General features: G+C 48.7%; 1 protein-coding gene across 2 annotated transcripts in view; it reads right to left on the minus strand.

Moving 5' to 3' along the window:
- LOC122389745 (sodium bicarbonate transporter-like protein 11) overlaps positions 1-19,156 on the minus strand; it is a 91,739-nt gene extending 72,583 nt beyond the window's left edge. Inside the window, exon 1 of one of the 2 annotated variants that reach the window (XM_043382077.1) lies at positions 19,125-19,156. In XM_043382077.1, the coding sequence (XP_043238012.1) occupies positions 19,125-19,136 (12 nt within the window). In that variant the 5' untranslated portion in view covers positions 19,137-19,156. Of the gene's footprint in view, positions 1-635; positions 669-19,124 lie in introns of those variants that run through there. The other variant, XM_043382072.1, reaches the window with a different exon arrangement.
- Positions 19,157-19,849: the final 693 nt, after the last annotated feature.

Below are 19,849 nucleotides of genomic sequence, written 5' to 3' on the forward strand. Positions count from 1 at the left end.
GTACTGTGTAAAATAAGCAGATAAAGAATACTGATCGTTGTAAATTACTGTGACGAGCCAGACACCTTGAAAACGACCGCTTTCCCGACTGTGTGGCTGGCATATGGCCTGCTATGTTCTATCCTCCGGTCCCTGCCCTTCATCACTAGTCACACTCGTATTACGATATTTACAAGTCCCATTTATTTACATTCTCCCTGACACAACGCTTTTCATTCCTTTACATGCCAACTTTTACGAAACGTTCGGGGACCAGGCCGCCCAGCAATTGGAACTCACACGCCGCGCGGTGCGGTACAAAGTCGCGTCGCCCGCCCGTCCCTTTCCCGACTCCCCACGGTGCATAATCCCCTCCGTCCGCCTTAATCACCACGGGGCGCCGGACGAGGGTCCACGTCGGCACGCGTCTCGCACCACGCGCACAGTTACATAATTGACCGAAATCGAATTGTGAACTAGACTGAAAGTCCCAAGAATAAATTGAACTACCTAAACTGAATGGCCTAAAATATTGCGGACGACACCAAAAAAAAAAGGGGAATATAATGTGGCTCACATAGCAGTAACGAGGGGGGGAGAGTTACTTGAAGGATTTAGGGACTAGGTGCGCACCCGTGTTCACCGCGTGACCTTACTTGAGATGGAGTCGCTGACATGATGGTCGTGTCCGTCCAGCGCCCGGCCCGGCGGCCAGAGCCGCCGCCGGCGCCGTGATGCCAGCCGCTGGTGTCTTGTGGGCTGTCCGCGATGTCAGACGAGAGACGTGGGCCGATAGAGTGCGAGAGGCGCCGAATCAGTCGTCCCAGAGAGAGCCAGAGAGCGTTCCAGTTCCGTTTCATCAACTTATACTTTTGATGACGTCATACTTCAGAGGGCCGGGCAGCATCTCCTTGTCCAATCTTCGTCCTCCATTCTCAGAAAGTGCGTTTGGCTCCGCCTTCAAACGTTCGTGATTTGCTGAAGTTCGGCACCCCCGGCCATGGCAGTCACACCCTTTCACGCAGCGGTCGGGTGGAATTCGCCGCCGGCGATCACGGCGTCTGGGGCGCCAGGTGGCGGGGCTGGCCCTCTACTCCCCTTGTTTTGAAGCCAGCTCCGGCCAGATGTCCTATATTTTGTCGTTGGCGACCGAGTTCCATTTCATCCTGTTTTCGTTCAAACCGGGTCGGTCTCCGCTCCCCTTTCTTGTTTTGGTTCAAATCAGGGCCGGTCTGCACTCCCCTCTCCTTGTTCTCTGGCGGGGTGCCGAGCGTGGGACAGAGTCTTGTTTTCCAAAGGCTAAACTGATTAATGGCTCGAGGCTGGCAGAATGGCGCGTTTCGGTATGCTATTTGTTGGCTTCAGATCCGGGTTCTCATGAAGTGGGGTGGTCATCTATAGAGGGCCCCTGTTTGTCAGAGCCGACTGCGCCGTCTGTGTGGACGCCAGCTGGGACGGAGAGAGGGTATCACAGCCGATTTAGCCGGCTGACCGTGTCTGTGCGGTGCTCGCAGATGGCCGTGTTTCAGCTTGTGGCACAGCTTGCAGTTCAGCATGAAAGATGAAAAAAAAATGTAACGCATCTGCGTTACATTTTCAGACCTCTTTTTATAGTCGCGCCCCGCGACTAAACGTTTGAGAGCCCGCTTCTGCCGTGCTATTTGGTGCCGTTTCGTCGTGTTTCTTGGTGACTTCTTTGACGAGAGCGGGTGGCCGTCTTCTAATGGATTGGTAGCTATTTCAACAGGAGTGTTCGGTTGCGGAGGATGGTAGGACGAGCTTGGATGATTAGGACATAAGGAGTGCGGGTTTTTGTGTCATTGCACAGTATTTCAGGCCATCCTTACATTTCCAGAATTAAAAACATTCACGTACTATCCCGTAATACACCACCAACTACACATCAAATTATTTGCGCGCAAAACAATGGAAATTGAATGAAACCATTGAAATAATTAACACATGACAATACAAAAAATAACATTGGTACATTTGGTCACTATAATTCAGATCAAATTAGCGATAACATACCGGTGCAGATTGTGGTATGCCAAAGAAGTGAGCCCCGCACCTGATGGTGGCTCCATGAGTCATTGTTTATTGTTTATTGTCACAGTAGCAAACCAGATCCGCATAAAATGGGCTATTCCCTGGTCGTTGTCAGTAAACACTTCATAACGAACAACACACAACACTGTTAAAATCAAATACTGCGACACCTGATAAAACAGCTAAAAATCACCTTCTCCGAGCTATGATCATTGTAATCTAGAAAGCTTTAGGTGCTTTTTGAATTGGCTCAGCGTAAGTCTGTCTGCACCCTCGGCTATAACAAGCTTATTGTACAGTGTAACAGATCGGTAAATAAAAGTACGCTTTCCATGATTCGTTTTTACACGTGGCAAGCTAAGATAGTTCGATGTGCGCGTGTCACGTAACGTTCTGTCGCGATTAGTGTGAAGGTACTGAGCTATTGAATCCGGCTGTCCTGTTCCCCAGATCTTGTGCAGAAGGCACAGGTCCGAGTAATTGACGAGCTTTTGGGCCGGTAGCCAGCCCAATGAATCGATACAATCAGAAATGTGGTCATATTTTCGTCTTCCTGATACTACTCTTGCTGCGAAATTTATAACTTTTTGCAACTTGGCAATTCGCCCAGCGTTGGCACTTCCATAAACCTGAATGCAATAGCGCACGTGTGACAGAACTATTGCATCAACAATTCGAGGCAAGAGATGATGCGGAAGAAGGTGGCGGGCGCTGGCTAGACCTATTAAAATACCGGTACATTTGCTGACAACTTGCTCGACATGCGGTTCCCACGACAAGTTACAGTCCATTTTAACACCGAGGTTTCGAACACACTTGGCCGGCTGTAAAGCTTCGCCTAAAAACTGCACATTAACTTGCCCTTCCCCTACGTACTGCAGCTGACGCCTATCACCTATCAGTATCATCTCAGTTTTCGCTGCGTTTACTTTCATTCCATTCTGAGCGAACCAGGTGCCCATAATTTCGAGCAGCTGACTAAGGGCAGTTTGTAGCTCTCCGAGACGGGTGCTAGTCACGACAGCTTCGGTCCGGGATTGCCGCCATGACGGACTGACGGTCGCCCGCAATTCGGTCTCGAACCGGCTGGCTGCTGTTGTAGTCTGGTCCCAGTCCCGGACTCGCCCAGGGCTCCCCCCAGTCTCGCAGTTGCAGTCGTAGTTCGTCATTGCTGCCGATTGCGGCCGCCCTGGTGAACTGTCCGGCTTTGCTGCGATCGGGTCCAGTACTGGTCGCCTGTGGCTGGGACGTGGCTCCATCGCGTTTTTAGTTGTCACCACTGATCTGGCGGCCGCCGAGGTTGTGTTCTGGTGCGGACTGCCGGTGATGGAACGGCTGCCACATCCAGTGGCAGACTCGGCTACTGGCTACACTGTAGCCTTTCCGACGATTTTGCGGTTGTTGTAGGTAGGCCACAGCTCTGGCCTTCGCCGGCCTCCCAGTTGGTCTGGTTGTCACGGAAGTATAGTTCGTTTTTCTTAAGTTTGCCCCTCACTGTAAACGTCTTTTTGAACACAGCACGAGAATTGCTAGCTGAATTACTGAGAAAACTGGTTAGCGCACATTGTATTGTAGATATGAATAATATTATCAAAATAAGTTTTGAACACCGACGATTTAACGTTATGTTAAGCGCCGTGCAATTTATTTATTAGTTCAGACATAATTGATGAGAAGTCGTCTATCCCTGTGGGGCTGTAGGTATTGGCAAATGCGAGCTACGAGTCTGTGAAAAAGTAAATAAATTTGATGAAATTGATCGTCTGTGAAATCTGGTGAAATCAATGTGCGCCAACCAGTTTTCTCAGTAATTCAGCTAGCAATTCTCGTGCTGTGTTCAAAAAGACGTTTACAGTGAGGGGCAAACTTAAGAAAAACGAACTATAGTAGCCCAGCTTGACTGTCGATGCTGGAACGGATGCAGTCGGTGTTGTTGTCCAGGCCTGTTGTCCTTGCTGTCTGTTCTACGGTTATTTGGCTGAGATGATGAGCCCTTCGTTCTGACTTGCAGCACATCTCATGAGTCGGTCTCCAAGCCTGGGAAGTGGGAAGTGGGAGCCGCCTGCATTTGATGGAAGGGCAGATTACCACCTTCCAGTGCAACGGGCGGCCAGAAATCGGCTCTCAGGCTGGTCCGGTCCATTACGGCTGTTCATTGTGGTCCGTGGTCGAATCTGGTGACATTCAAATCTGCCCGAACGGTTGTGCCAATGATGTTCCATGGTTGTAGTTGTCGTCACCATTACTCCGGTTGCCGTCTGATTTTGTCGTCATAGACGTGCGATGGTAGCTGCTAACAACATTGTAGTTTTGGTTCTATTCGTGTCTCCTTCATTTTGTTTTCTTCCGCCGTCATTCTCCGTTGTGTGCCTTCCTTCTTTTCACTTTACTGTTCTTCATGTTACTTCAATAACAACCTCGATCATCTTCAATCTCTGCCGTCACCTTTTTTCAATATGATGCGTCTTATTTAGGTACCATTCTTGCCTTCTTCAGCCCTGATTTCATTCGACAACATTCGATACCTTCATAGCGTCGCGCTCAGTCGTATCTTCATTACATATATATGTTGCAGGCACTTTAGAAAATCGGTCATTTTGTGAAATGCCTAGGCATTTTACAAAAAGACGGCTGTTTGAAAAATGACTGAACGCAGCCAGGCTTTTTTCAAAATGGCTAGCCATTTTACAAAATGACTAGGCATTTTGCAAAATGCCTGACCAGCATGGAACGTAGATCCCACTACAGATACTATGGCCAACAGTTTTTGGACGTCTTCCTATACCCTTTAGGTACGTGTTCAGCCTGTAGCTGATCGATTTGAAGCTCTGTGATGACGACAATGTTGAGTAACGACCAGGTTGAGTTGCAGACTCGGCTGTAGCATAAAGCTTGTTTAGTTAACGCTGTAAAGACTCCCAAGGTACATCAACGCCGTTCATGTTCTGCCTGAAACTAGACCTAACAAAACCAGCCGGAGACCGGCCTAGTCAATTGGCAGGCCCGGTTGATGTAGAATTACATGTAAACGAATGAGTGTAGTCTTTGTTTGATTGTGTCATTACGGACAAAACTGCATTATGTATTTGGACATTAAAAACACGTTCGAATTTAATTATAATTTCCCACTCCTTCTCTCTCATCCTCACATTTTAAGAAACATCGTCGCTGTCAGTTCTATTTATTATTATTAAAACACGATTAATTTTGTTCTGTGGCAACAGCTTTGAGTACCTACTTGCATGGTCCCAGTTAAAAATATCAAGTTCCACATCGGGAAAATCATCAGGTCGCTTGGCGTAGGACGAGAGCGTTGGTTTCAGAAGACACTAACGCCTAAGTGTGTGGGATCGAATCCTCGCGACCTCTAATAGTTTTACAGATACAGGCCGGCATAAGGCCAGTCGTTTGTTGACGCTCCAGCTCGATCATTTTAAATCCAGCAGCGTCGCTGACGTGGGGTTGGAAATGTCGCGGGCCTGCACTTCTCAAAATAGAGGTAGGTATGGACTTCCCACTGCTGGACTCCTCTGGTCATAGGTAATGCTGGACTCCTCGGTCCACCTACACGCTACCTAAACGTATATAATTAGGTACTCGTATCTACAACACGCTGCTCAGTCATTTTGTAAAATGGCTAGGTATGTTGTAAAATGCCTAGGCATTTTGCAAAATGACTGGAGAGTCAGTCATTTTGTAAAATGCCTAGGCTTTTTGCAAAAAGCCTGGAAAATCAGGCATTTTGCAAAATGCCTAGGCATTTTACAAAATGACTGATTTTCTAAAGTGCCTGCAACATATACATCGGATTCGGCAACACACATGACTGCCTGCTTTGTAACGGGGTTTTCCGTCGCGGAAAACGGCTCGTGGACGGTTGCCGGTCTCCTGTCAGTTCTCTCCAGAGGCGGGTCAGTCCACGGGTCACACATAGGTCACTGCACCTTTTTGGTATAGGATGGGTACAATCTCTTAAAATTGGGTTAAAATGGCATCGTCGGCGTGATTACTCTAACTTTGGATCACGGGATTTCACTCAAGGTTAGGGTTCGCTAGATGTGAGCCACATAAATTTATTTAACGATAACTGAAGCAAAAAAAAAAAAATACTAAGCCCGCTCGCCCGTCACTGAAAATTGATTCTCGATTTACCCTTATCACTTCATGATATATACACCCTCCAGCAATCCACGCTTTCTGATTTCAATCGAATCAATTTAACCCGAGTAACGCTGCACTGAGTGACCAGCTCCCACTGCATCTAGCTCAGACATAATAAGTTTTACCACATGCCGAGATATCCCTTTAACATTAGCACGTGCATTTGGGAAATGGTTTCGGCCCGCCTCGGCTAATGTTGAAGGTATTTGGGAAACGATTCGGCCCTAGGGCTTTTTGATTTTCCCAGACAAAGTTTTACTGAATATTCTGAGCGGAAGAACCAAATCCAAAGAAGATATTTACGGATTGTGTGTTCACTAACAGCAACAGCAGAAGTGAGCAAAATTAAGTGACGGCGTTTTCACTTACTTTTGCTGTCAACGTAATTCAACCAAACAAGGGTAGGTATCGTTCCAATGCCAATGTATTTATTGCTGCAGAACATGGTCAGAGTACCTACTCATTATTACAACATAATGCACGCAAAAACGAACAATTTAAATGCGCGAAGCATCTTAACGAGTCACAATGAAACATTTGGTTGTTCCAGCTGGGATCTAAGACGCGTTTGATTCAGCGTTTCACCCAATTTTCAGCTTTCCTCACGGTTTCCTCACTCCTGCTGGACTCCATATCTTTATAGTTTATTCTAACTTCTGGCGCTTCACCATCTTCATCCTCAGCTTTTCAAACCCTAAATAAGGGAAAAGTAGGGAATTTCATCTTTCATACTCAACGGCCAGCGCCGCCCAATAATGAGAAACACAAAAAATAATCGCGTTGACTATAAATATGAACATAGTATTAATAGAATATTAACACCATATTAAGAATATAATATATAATACCAAATGAATATGATATTAACTGTTGCGCCGGTACGGCACGTGGTAAATCTCTTCCCAACCTTGGGCTGTGAAAATGCAGTTTTATTCACCTCGGTTTTTGGCTACGGATCTCGTGCCTACCGGCACTCGGTCCTCCGCACAAAAACCTCGGTGAATAAAACGCATTTTCCCAGCCCCGGTCGGGAATATATATTCTCACTCACGCTCGCATTTCCTCTGAAATTTTAGCTTTGGGTTCGGCAATGCACGTCCGTCCACCGACTTCATGTTTCCTTTGATTGATCCTGCCCCACGTTGGGTACGCCAAATCTGTAGCGGGGTTTCGCGGCGTTGGGGGGCTAACCGGGCAGTGTCTTTCGATGGAGATAGAGAGCTCCGTCGGCGCGCTCCTAGCAGCCCTTCTCTTTATCCGGCCCCTCGCGAACCCGTTCCGACTCTGACTCTATCTTTCCGGGGCGATCAATCATCGGAAACACATAGGCCAGGGTTAGGGAATGGGAGATAATGATAAATGATAATCAATTACCCTCGATCATATTGGTATAGAAAATCAACTCTATTTAACAAAAAGTCCCACTCTCAAACAACAGCGCCCTCCCTAGCTGAGGGCTATCTCCCACCGGATATACACAACAATCATACTTCCACTCATGCATCCCTTCTCACTTCTGTCATACGTCCAGTAATACCTCATAATTATCAGAGTTAGCCATCTCCGATCCCTCCCTCTTTGCCCAACTTCCCCCGGTGGTGCTAAGGCGTGCGCAAGTCGTTATTAAGTCATTGGCCTTAAATTTCATTAACCGTTATCCCTTCATAACCACAATGCTCCGTACATCAGACAAACGCTTCATAATGCTCACGCTACACGAATAGAATATACGAACCACCACAGATTTCGGCACTCCGCCCTTGAATTACGCGACTTATAGCGGGTCCAAGACCATGCCGAACTACCTACACACAAATAATAAACACACACGCACGCAGGTTGTTGAGCGAACAATGGACTTACAGCATGGGCCGGTAAACCTTTGCAACAACGTACGCAGCCCTTGTCTTACTGCCACTCACGTGTGGACCTACCTTCTGCTGCCAGTGGTCAGTCAGCATCTCTAACACACTCCAGCCCACGGTTCCGGAGCTAGAGCTCGCAGGGCACTCAGTAGCCCGGGCTTTCCGTGGCGGACGTATCTAAATTTTGAAAGCCGGGTTGGGTAACTAAAGTCCGTCCGTGATACTAATGACCGCATCTCGCACCAGCCATAGTTCAGGGTTTCCGGGCCAACCCGGCGACCTAAAAAAGGGTTAGCTCTCGCCGGCTAACTACAAAGACAACACGCGTCTTCCACGCACGCAGGTCCACTCGGGGACGTCCTGCACTCAACACACATCGTCGACTACCAGCACATAGGTGTCCAAAACCCTATCTATCCGTGGCTGGTAGTTAAGCTGTCGTCACAGACCTATTCGAAAGGACCAGAGCATGGCCGGAGCTACTCGACTGACTGCGGGTGGCCAGCACCGTCTGACTGCGATCACCCGACTCGAATGCTCGGTATCTAATGTTCACCCCCGTCTTGCGGCATTATACGTTCCTTCGCGGGGCATTACTCTTCCGGCGGCATACGATTCCCTCGCTAAGACGCCCGGGGTCCTAACCACCTCCGAAACTATCTATGTCGCTCTTCAAATGACGTCCCGCGCCGACCACTTGAGGGACCGATAGCGGGCCTACCTATCTTTTTGAAACCGGGCTGGGTAACTAAGGTCCATCCGTGATACTGATGACCGCATCTCGCTCCAGTCATAGTTCAGGGCTTCCGGGCCAGCCCGGCAGCCTAAAATCTGCCCAGCCTCCGAGGCTGTTAATCCGAGACGGAACACCGTCATCTCGCGGCGGCCCACCCGCCGATACACTTCCCAGGCGACGGCCCACGTGACCTTAATTATCACCCAGGCCTACCCTGGGCCGGAACAATCGGGCCACTGGTCCCGTGTCCCGCTAGCCAGAGGTTAGACAGACTACAGCCCGTCGTCCCCTCCGAGCCAGGACACGAGGCTGACCGGGTAACATTTCTTGAAACCCTCCTCGGCGGTCTGTGCCCGACTCGCCTTCATCCTCACATTTAATTTCGCGACTTATTGCACGCATCCAGGGCTTACTCAATCGAGGCCTAATATCTAGTGGGGTCTGTCCGAGTTTAGCGTCATTCGGGAAACCCGATTTATCTATTTGTACAGTCCTCCTCCCTTTCACTCGCGTCTCATCTCCCTCCTAACCCGTAGCCGCGTCGGTGGACTTTCCACGCACAGGGGCGTGACGTGCATCATCTAACTCCCCGGTTCCGCAATCCCTATTCATCAGATGATTATGCAATTGGACAGGTGCGACTTTGTATATGCGTGGTGCTTGTGTGCGGGACATTGGTGAATTGCTTAGGAGGTAGTACCAGGAATCCACTGGCACGGGTTATGTCAAGGACACTTGGGATATGGTAAGGTAGGAAATGGGTTAGCCGCCTCAGCAGCACATGGAATTCAACCAGTGGAACCCACCAGTGTACAATGCGTTCGGTTAGGTCCAATGTGCGTGCGCAGTCCTTGTATTCGAACCGTTGGATAATTTGATGAGGAAATAGTACCAGGAATCCACTGGCACGGGCTATGTCATGGAGCTTTGGAATATGGTGACGTAGGAAATAGGTTAGCCGCCTCAGCAGCACTTGGAAATCAACCAGTGGAACCCACCAGTATAAAACGAATTCGGTTAGGTCCAGTATGCTTGCAGAATCTTTGTATTCGAACTGTTGAATGATTTGATGATGAATTAGTACCAGGAATCCACTGGTACGGGCTATATCAAGGAATTTTGGAATATGGTGACGTAGGAAATAGGTTAGCCGCCTCAGCAGCACTTGGAAATCAACCAGTGGAACCCACCAGTATAAAACGAATTCGGTTAGGTCCAGTATGCTTGCAGAATCTTTGTATTCGAACTGTTGAATGATTTGATGAGGAATTAGTACCAGGAATCCACTGTTACGGGCTATATCAAGGAATTTTGGAATATGGTGACGTAGGATATCGGTTAGCCGCCTCAGCAGCACTTGGAAGCAACCAGTGGAACCCACCAGTGTGAAATGCGTTCGGTTAGGTCCAGTATGCTTGCAGAATCTTTGTATTAGCCGTTTGATAATTTGATAAGGAAATAGTACCAGGAATCCACTGGTACGAGCCATGTCAAGGAACTTGGAATGTGGTATAGCAGGAAATAGGTCAGCCGCCTTAGCAGCCCTCGGAAATCAACCAGTGGAACCCACCAGTATGAGACAAGCTGGGTTAGGTCCAGTGTGCGTACAGAATCCCTTTGTGTACTGTGTAAAATAAGCAGATAAAGAATACTGATCGTTGTAAATTACTGTGACGAGCCAGACACCTTGAAAACGACCGCTTTCCCGACTGTGTGGCTGGCATATGGCCTGCTATGTTCTATCCTCCGGTCCCTGCCCTTCATCACTAGTCACACTCGTATTACGATATTTACAAGTCCCATTTATTTACATTCTCCCTGACACAACGCTTTTCATTCCTTTACATGCCAACTTTTACGAAACGTTCGGGGACCAGGCCGCCCAGCAATTGGAACTCACACGCCGCGCGGTGCGGTACAAAGTCGCGTCGCCCGCCCGTCCCTTTCCCGACTCCCCACGGTGCATAATCCCCTCCGTCCGCCTTAATCACCACGGGGCGCCGGACGAGGGTCCACGTCGGCACGCGTCTCGCACCACGCGCACAGTTACATAATTGACCGAAATCGAATTGTGAACTAGACTGAAAGTCCCAAGAATAAATTGAACTACCTAAACTGAATGGCCTAAAATATTGCGGACGACACCAAAAAAAAAGGGGAATATAATGTGGCTCACATAGCAGTAACGAGGGGGGGGGAGAGTTACTTGAAGGATTTAGGGACTAGGTGCGCACCCGTGTTCACCGCGTGACCTTACTTGAGATGGAGTCGCTGACATGATGGTCGTGTCCGTCCAGCGCCCGGCCCGGCGGCCAGAGCCGCCGCCGGCGCCGTGATGCCAGCCGCTGGTGTCTTGTGGGCTGTCCGCGATGTCAGACGAGAGACGTGGGCCGATAGAGTGCGAGAGGCGCCGAATCAGTCGTCCCAGAGAGAGCCAGAGAGCGTTCCAGTTCCGTTTCATCAACTTATACTTTTGATGACGTCATACTTCAGAGGGCCGGGCAGCATCTCCTTGTCCAATCTTCGTCCTCCATTCTCAGAAAGTGCGTTTGGCTCCGCCTTCAAACGTTCGTGATTTGCTGAAGTTCGGCACCCCCGGCCATGGCAGTCACACCCTTTCACGCAGCGGTCGGGTGGAATTCGCCGCCGGCGATCACGGCGTCTGGGGCGCCAGGTGGCGGGGCTGGCCCTCTACTCCCCTTGTTTTGAAGCCAGCTCCGGCCAGATGTCCTATATTTTGTCGTTGGCGACCGAGTTCCATTTCATCCTGTTTTCGTTCAAACCGGGTCGGTCTCCGCTCCCCTTTCTTGTTTTGGTTCAAATCAGGGCCGGTCTGCACTCCCCTCTCCTTGTTCTCTGGCGGGGTGCCGAGCGTGGGACAGAGTCTTGTTTTCCAAAGGCTAAACTGATTAATGGCTCGAGGCTGGCAGAATGGCGCGTTTCGGTATGCTATTTGTTGGCTTCAGATCCGGGTTCTCATGAAGTGGGGTGGTCATCTATAGAGGGCCCCTGTTTGTCAGAGCCGACTGCGCCGTCTGTGTGGACGCCAGCTGGGACGGAGAGAGGGTATCACAGCCGATTTAGCCGGCTGACCGTGTCTGTGCGGTGCTCGCAGATGGCCGTGTTTCAGCTTGTGGCACAGCTTGCAGTTCAGCATGGCTTGCAGTTCAGCATGAAAGATAAAAAAAAATGTAACGCATCTGCGTTACAGAAGCATGGTTTATCCCTCGCCCGTATTGGTGTTTTTCCAGCCGCGAACGTATAAGGGGGGGGGGGGGGTCCGTTGGACCCCCTCCCCTTGCCGTTTCGCCCCTGATCGAGCTAGAGCTTCGCGGAAAAAACGAGCGTGTTGCCCGTGACGAGAGGAAGCCGATGATACCTAATTTTAAGGTTCTAGGTCATTGGTTGACCTTGCAGGTCAGGTCAATGACCCAAAAGTCGGAAAATCGGGACCTGTTAGAACGTCGTAAAGTGTGGCTGCTATGGGGGTTTTCGGGGCGCTGATCACGAATATCATGTTAGTTTTGATCACAGATGATGTCTTCATGCATTTAGTCCAGGTTGGGTCAGGTCAGGTCAGGTCAACCAGTAGGGGTCCTGCCGGGTATTCCTAGTAGGTGTCAACCGCCTCTGACAGCTTCGTAACATGTTACGAAGGCACCAAAACTACTTCGTAAATGTTCATATGGTTGCTAAATTCGAATTCAGCTCCAAAAACTGGTCTACAAACATGTAAAACTCGAGAAAGTGAACCGAGGTCACCAAAGGTCAATGACCTGACCTGACCTTCAGGTGACCTTGACACCCACCCTAATGCATGGGGGCAACATCATATCACATGTTTGAACGCTTGAAACCACGAAAAGACTGCAAACGCGCGGCTAATGCGAGCCGACATACGCCGAATCGCGATTCCGGCCAAACATGGTCTCGAAAAGTAGGTCACAGGTCAAAGGTCATTGGGGTCAGGGTCATGAAATTTTCAGGGTAGGTGTAAAATTGATTAACGCGAGGTTACTGAAAGTTTCGTCGCGATCGGCCGCTTTTTACGCGAGTTATTCGCGAAAAACCATGGGGGGGGGGTCCGTTCGACCCCCCCCCCTATACGGGCGAGGGTTATGGTAGGACCCGATTGGACCCGTGAGAAAATAGGTATCGCCCCAGGAACCGGTCTTGACCCATATGGGTTCATACCTGGTCTACGGGCCGGGTCCTCGGGTCCACATTTTGCCATCTCTACTCCACGGCCCAAACTCATGCAAACGGCGCAGCCTGGCAACAGCGGCCCGAGGTAGAGCACGCTCAAGGTTCCTGTCAGGAAAACTTCTAATGGGGTCATGGCCGTGTTTTAAGAGGCCAACGTCTAATAACTTCCGATCAACTGCCAAAGCTTTGGTTATAAAGGCGAGATCCGAAACCTTTACTTCCTTTTACCCCTTGAAGTCGGGGCCCTGTTTCAAGGCACGCTGCCAGCCGCTGCCAGCGCATCTCGCGAGCTGACGTCACACTTGCGGTAGTGTTGGAGCAATGGGCTTGTTGATGTCTCCATGGAAACCCAAAGTGCCACGTGGCTGGTAGCGGCTGGCAGCGTGCCGTGAAAACACCGCCCAGGAGTCCTCGCCATAGCCTTGAAAGGGATATTCGTGGGATAAACTATGCCCCTGATACATTCATGTCTACTTTTATGCCTAATGACGTTCAAAATATTTAAAGACGATCATAATACTTATATTCACTAGTTGTTATAGTTAAATTTTGATATTCATATAATATCTTTTCTTTTTAATGTACTTAGAGATAATTAATCGAGACATGCATAGTGCTCGTCATACTGCCTCCTAATTACGTTGGCAAAATCACCATGATTTAGTTACCAGCCGCATAGTTTTGCTGGTGAGTACATACATGCGCATAAAGAGGAACTTATCCTTCGTCTCGTAAGTAGCGCGGAACATCTGGTTTATCTTCCAGGTTATGTAACGCGCACCCCGCTACCGCGATGGCCTGCGCGAGTGCAGTCATTTGACTTTGCAAATGGCCGGCTGTCATGAACTTGACCACATGGCGGTGCCATTCGAATGAGGTACGCTCCGCGATCATGCAATCTGAAACAATAAGCCCTTCTGCCTAGCTGAACCCAGTCGCGGGAAATCGTGTCACAAACAGTGCGTTTGCTCAGCATTTTTAGGATCGGGCTTTTTGAAGACTGATCCGGCAAATTTGCTGTAAACAAATAGCTACTGCCTACTTGCGCACTTATCCTGAATCTGGGTAGTATAAATGCTTGTCTTTCAAGAAGAGTTTTTTTTTCTTGAGCGGCCTCTCATAGCTCGACAGCATCTTTTGGGTCACCAATGACGGAAGGGCGCCATGGAAATAGGATAGCACGCCTTTTCCCTTATTGTTAGGGCTTCCGCACAGTGCGAATATGTAGAAGCCCTGTAATTGCTGAAGTGCTTCCGGTATTCTTAAATCGATTTATTAGTTGGACAGGACGTATGTACCGTTGCGTGCCTTATTTGTATATATAGGTATTTGTTTTTGTTTTGCTACATGGATAAAAACCAAATCGATCGCAACAGTAATGAATATTGAATATCACGGTCATAGTAGCCCCTTTCAAGCCTGCCCAGCAGACGGTTGGCTGTTGGCAATTTCTGCCTTTGTCATTCCACACGATTTAGCATAGCTGATCAGTTGAAAATCCCGTCGGCCAGATGTAGGATTCTGTATATAATAAAAAGTTATCTGTTCGCGTATACTCAATATGATATCGTTGTTTTTTTCACAGTTGCAGGACACAAATCCATGGTTACGAAAAAATAGAACATTGAAAGTAATGTGTTCATCAAACTGAATATCACCGCCAGCCGGCCGCGCTGATCTGGTGTAGGCGCCATGACCTTTCGAACCCGGGAACTCCCTCATGTCAACATCCTGCCGCATGTACCTGACCAACATACTGACGGCGGTACATTAGAAGTCACAACGCACCACGTCCAGCGCTCGGAAGGTGACATGGTTCGATTCCACGTGCTCCAGATGGTGTTATGTAAGCATCGGTGCATTAGATGTGGAACCGTTTCAAAATTCACATTGACATTGCCTTTTCTAGCGCGCCTAAAACCCATGTTGCTCATCGCCTTATCGCCATCCCTACCAATGACAAACATTTTAACGATAGAGAATCATTCGGGTTACCGTTCAAAATAATAACCAAAGAAGTTGCGACTTGTTTTTCCCCGTTTATGAATGAGACGTGATTGATCATTCATCGGTTTGCCGCAGGTCACGTGTACTGATCTTTTCTTAAGGAACCCTCTCACGATTCGGTCTGCCTTGTGCTTTTCACCATACCTTGACCTAACTACATGCATTGCATCGCTTTGCATGATTTGCAAACCAAACCATTAGGCATTAGGCCGGTGCCCTTGAACAATGCCCAACGCAGGTAATGGTAAAGGTGGGGTTTTGCGGCAGCTTTCAGCCACAGCGTTCGTGCTAGCAAGGGCGCACACAAGGGAAGGGCGCCCGGGCCCGTGCTGCTCCCATTCGAATAGGGGGGGGGGCTGAGGCTGCCGAAGGCCCCCCCCCTTGAGGCTGCCGAAGGCCCCCCCCCTTGAGGCTGCCGAAGGCCGCCTCAACTGGCCCTCAAATGGGCCCCTAGTTAATCTTGAGACCGCCTAAAAATGAGCTGAAATGATGATTGAAAAGACGAAGAGGGGTCATCTCCTACCTCATCAGCCACATTGAGTCCATGAAGGGCAACTTTTTTCGACTGGGGCCTGGAGCCCTTGGGCAACGGGGCTCCAGTTTGCAGGTCGTGCCACCCCTGTTCAAAAATCCTGTGTGCGCTCCTGCATGTTAATAATGCCTATATCGGAGAAGTTATGCTGGGCTGTTCAGACCAGACATAGCGTTAAACATAGGCGGCGGAACGGGGAGGGCACCGGGGCACCGTGCCCCCCTTTGATTTGGGCATTTTAACCCGCGCACCGACGGGGGGGGGCGGATATCCGCCCCCCCTGAGGTTTTTCGCGAATAGCGGGAAAACCGCGGCGCTACGCGCCGCGAAATTTGGTATGACTATTCCCTGATCAATTTTACACATGGTGTGCAAGTTTGAACCTCCTACCTTTCAAGGTCAGGTCACCAGGTCACTTTGAATGACCCAACCTCAAGTCACTTTTTTGCAACTTTGTCACCGTGCCAGAGCTACAGTAGATGTCGGAGGCCTTTGAAAGTCGCAGGATGTTATTAGGTCATTAGTAGCTACAATTTGTATATCTCGGAATTTTGATATCGGTGACCTAAGGTCAGGTCAATTTCGCGACCTCCCCATTATAAGTCAATGGGGGAAAAATCAACTCCCTGTTTTTACCACTAAAACGGGTCGGAATGGCCCCATATACCATACATGACTTCATATACGATCAACCTTCACTACCTTGAGGTCTGTTTTGCTGTTGGGCAGCTGTGAGGTCATGTGACGTCATCAAAGGTCACCAAAGGTTTTTGGCCAATAACTCCGTACAGGAACAAGATACAGACGCGTGGATGGTCTCATTGTGTTCAGCTCGTCAAGACGCATCGAATGATATACATGATGACCTCGAGGTCACGTGACCTGAGGTCAACCTTTGACCTTGACCTTTCGAGGTCAACATATATATCATTCGATGCGGATTGACGAGAGGATCACGATGATGCCCTTAGTTTGTTCCTATCTTGACTAATTCGAAAGTTATTCGAGAAAAACTCTCTCCATATTTAGCGCCGCCATTTTGACTTTTTCGACCCCTGTGACGTCATCTTTGACCTGACCTGAAAATGACCTTAGTAAAAATTGTAGATCTTGACCGTGCGTATCCGATGCCGTTTACCGCTTGTCGCTATCTTGCTTCGTTCTCGAGATCTCAGGGGGGGGGGGCGGTCATCCGCCCCCCCCCCCCCCGTCGGTACTAAGTTGGCGCAGACCCCCGTCGGTGCGCGGGTTAACATTAGCCCTATGGGCGTTGCATGGAAAGAATGGGACCAGAAGTCGGCAGTGCCCCCCCCCCCCTTAATTGAAGGTGTTCCGCCGCTACTGCCGTTAAAACAGAAACGTGCTCGGCAGCCGGCTGCCTGTAGGCTCTTCCACCGCCAACGTGTGGCGTCACCAGGCGGGAAAATAACGAAGCTGAGGTCCCGCAGTTGGCCAACGAGGGCGGGCTGGTCGCGATGAGTGGCAAACCTTGGTGAGCTGGCCCGAAGTAGTCATCAGCCCAGTCCGAATACTTGGGAGTAAGGACACTCGAAAAAGAGAAATAAATGTTGAGCTGAATTTTACTGCAAATACTAGGTGCAGGCTGCTTCAGTGCATTGGCTCCTACTTACCCTACTACCAAGCTCTATGATTATTATCAGAAAACTAAATCCTCACAATTTCATGGTGTGTCAAAAGTGGAAACAGCCGCCCGGCTTTAGTTCGCCAGCCTTGTCAATAGATGGCAGTACCACAATATGGGCAGCGGATCGTGCAATTGACGTCAAATTTTCGTTATCTGCTAAGAATTAAATGGCGGATCTTTTCATGCAAGAATCAAGTAAATCGGTCCACAACTTTTCTAGCAACAGAGATATAAAGTCAAACACCCTGCCATGGAGCGGCGTCGCGGCGGCCGGCGGCGGCCGCTACGCGCCGCCTGGGAGATTGGCGGCGCTGAACGGTTCCGACTTGGCACTGCACTAAAACCTGTTAACTGCTTGGAATAGTTATTATAGCAAAATTTTCATTCAAGTGAGGAATAACCAAGGGCAGGAAGTATGTATGCTTGTGTGCGTACTGTGTAAGCCAAGAAACTGCATTAGCAGATACTCGCTAATATTAGATCCAGCCAAGTTCAAACGCATTCCAGGGGATGTGTCTCTGATGGGTCAACAATATTTATCGTTCGAGGGCGGATACAGTTTTAACAATACAAAAAATATTTTTGCACAGCTCTATTCCTTGAATACTTCCCTTCAACGCCTCATTCCTAGTTAAGCGAATTAGCCCACCCTGGTTGAATAAACAAGGCGATTTCGCCACAAGGTCGCGGAAAATCGACCGAAAACGGCCGCGCTCAACGTTAATTTGGGCATGCAGACTCTTAAAAACTCGCATTGGGCGGGTAGGGTTTCCCAGGTATTGGCTCCAAAACACCGTATTCGGCTCCCGAATACGTCCAAGTGACCCGCCTCGTTCCTAGTTAAGCTCTAATTAGATCAAGTGACTCATAAGGAGCGAAAAAGCGACAAAAAGCATGAATTTCCCTATGGCGGCGGGCTGCCGGGTAGCCAGACGGCGCACCGGCTATTTCCACTTTTGACACACCATGTACTGACCGCAATCTCGTGTTAACTGGCTATAAGATAACCGAGTCAACATTTTCGGTATGCTTCACTGATTGCGCTATCAAACATCCCGGTCGGAAGCGGAAGCGGATCTCGCCTGACCTGCGCCGAGCCTGTCCTGTAGGTATACGGCTGGCGGACAAATTGGTTATCAGACAACAGCGATTGTCTATGCATGCCCGAGCCCTTCGCGGAGATGGACACACTAATGATGACCTCGGGGCGCATAGTTGGACCAGACGTATGCATAGACCTGCAAAGGTTACTGGAGAAAGTGAAGGTCGACACTGAAAGGTGACATCCCAGACGGCGCCAACTGAACGCTCGTTGAGACGTCAAGGAGACACCCATCGAACAGTATTGAACTAGCATGTTAACAATGGGGTTGGGAACTCGATTTTTGAAGAATGTATAGAAATGATAAGACTATTTTTGCAGAATTTATGGTGCATACAGTTTCCTCATAAAATCATTATGCTGAGAGAAACGGGGGAAGACAGATAGAAAACATATTTTTTAAAGTTCTTGATACAACTTGCTTGACCAATCAGAAGCAAGTTGTTTTCAGTCACAAATAATTAATTTCTGAGCTAACTAGGTATTCTTTTAACAAAATGATTTTAAATTAAATCATGAAAAATTCTCAGCTTTCTTATTTTAACAAAACATACAGAGTGTGGAGATAGGTCCCAACCCTATTGACAATAGGTAGGTACCTGAGGCCGTTTGTGCAATGGTACAAAGTTAGTACCCCACTGCTGATATGGATGGAAATTAAACCGGTGGCATTGGCAGGTGTTTACATACATAGTGCATACATGCGCATTACGTGGGGTATAAATGCACGTTATTCATCCTGCTTTGTGTGATGCCTGCACATCAATATGGCTATATGACATATATGTAATATAGGTATGCATTTGCACGCATAAACCCCTGAATCAAACACTAATGCTTACCTGGCTGGTCATACAGATCAGGTTTACTGCTCCTCCTCCTGTCAACACAAGGAACACACGTTAACGCCTGCACTTCATGGAATGTTGCAGATTTCAGTTTTTATTTTCCTAACAAAAAGGTAGAAATGCATATTTTGGTAAAATAAGGCGTACCTACGCCTCCGACGGCCAGAGATTTACGTCTATTTATTTATTTATTCCTCGTCCTCCACACGTGATATGTTTTCCCATTTATGGGAGGGCTCCTGCTCCTCCTCAGGGCTACGGTGCAAGGCGGGAGCCCACCCCACCCCCCAGTGACACAGTTGGGGACGCCAGTCCGGAAGCCGGGCGGCACCGGGGATCGAACCCGGGTCCTCCCGACCACAGAACCGACGCCTTACCAACTGCGCCACTGGAGCCGCATTTATGAATGTTAGAAACTAAAATCACTGGTAAAAATTGTAATTTATTTGCGTTTCCAGACATTTTGTAAAAAGAAGTTTGCCAGCATGTGCAATGATCATGCATTAAGATGGTTGTCAAGATCACTTGAACGTCGGGTCAAGGTGATTGTCTATTGGCGACCTTTTTCGAGCTTTTTAACTCCCCAGGGTACTTGTTGGAGCTAATTTCGAATTTAGCACTCACTTCAACATTTGAGAAGTGGTTTTGGTGTCTATGCAACATGTTACGAAGCTGTTAGCACTTAGTGGTAGCTAACACCTACGTTGGATAGCCGGCGG

Source organism: Amphibalanus amphitrite, unplaced genomic scaffold (genome assembly GCF_019059575.1).
Source record: "Amphibalanus amphitrite isolate SeventyFive unplaced genomic scaffold, NRLGWU_Aamphi_draft 000019F_arrow, whole genome shotgun sequence".
Classification (NCBI taxonomy): domain Eukaryota; kingdom Metazoa; phylum Arthropoda; class Thecostraca; order Balanomorpha; family Balanidae; genus Amphibalanus; species Amphibalanus amphitrite.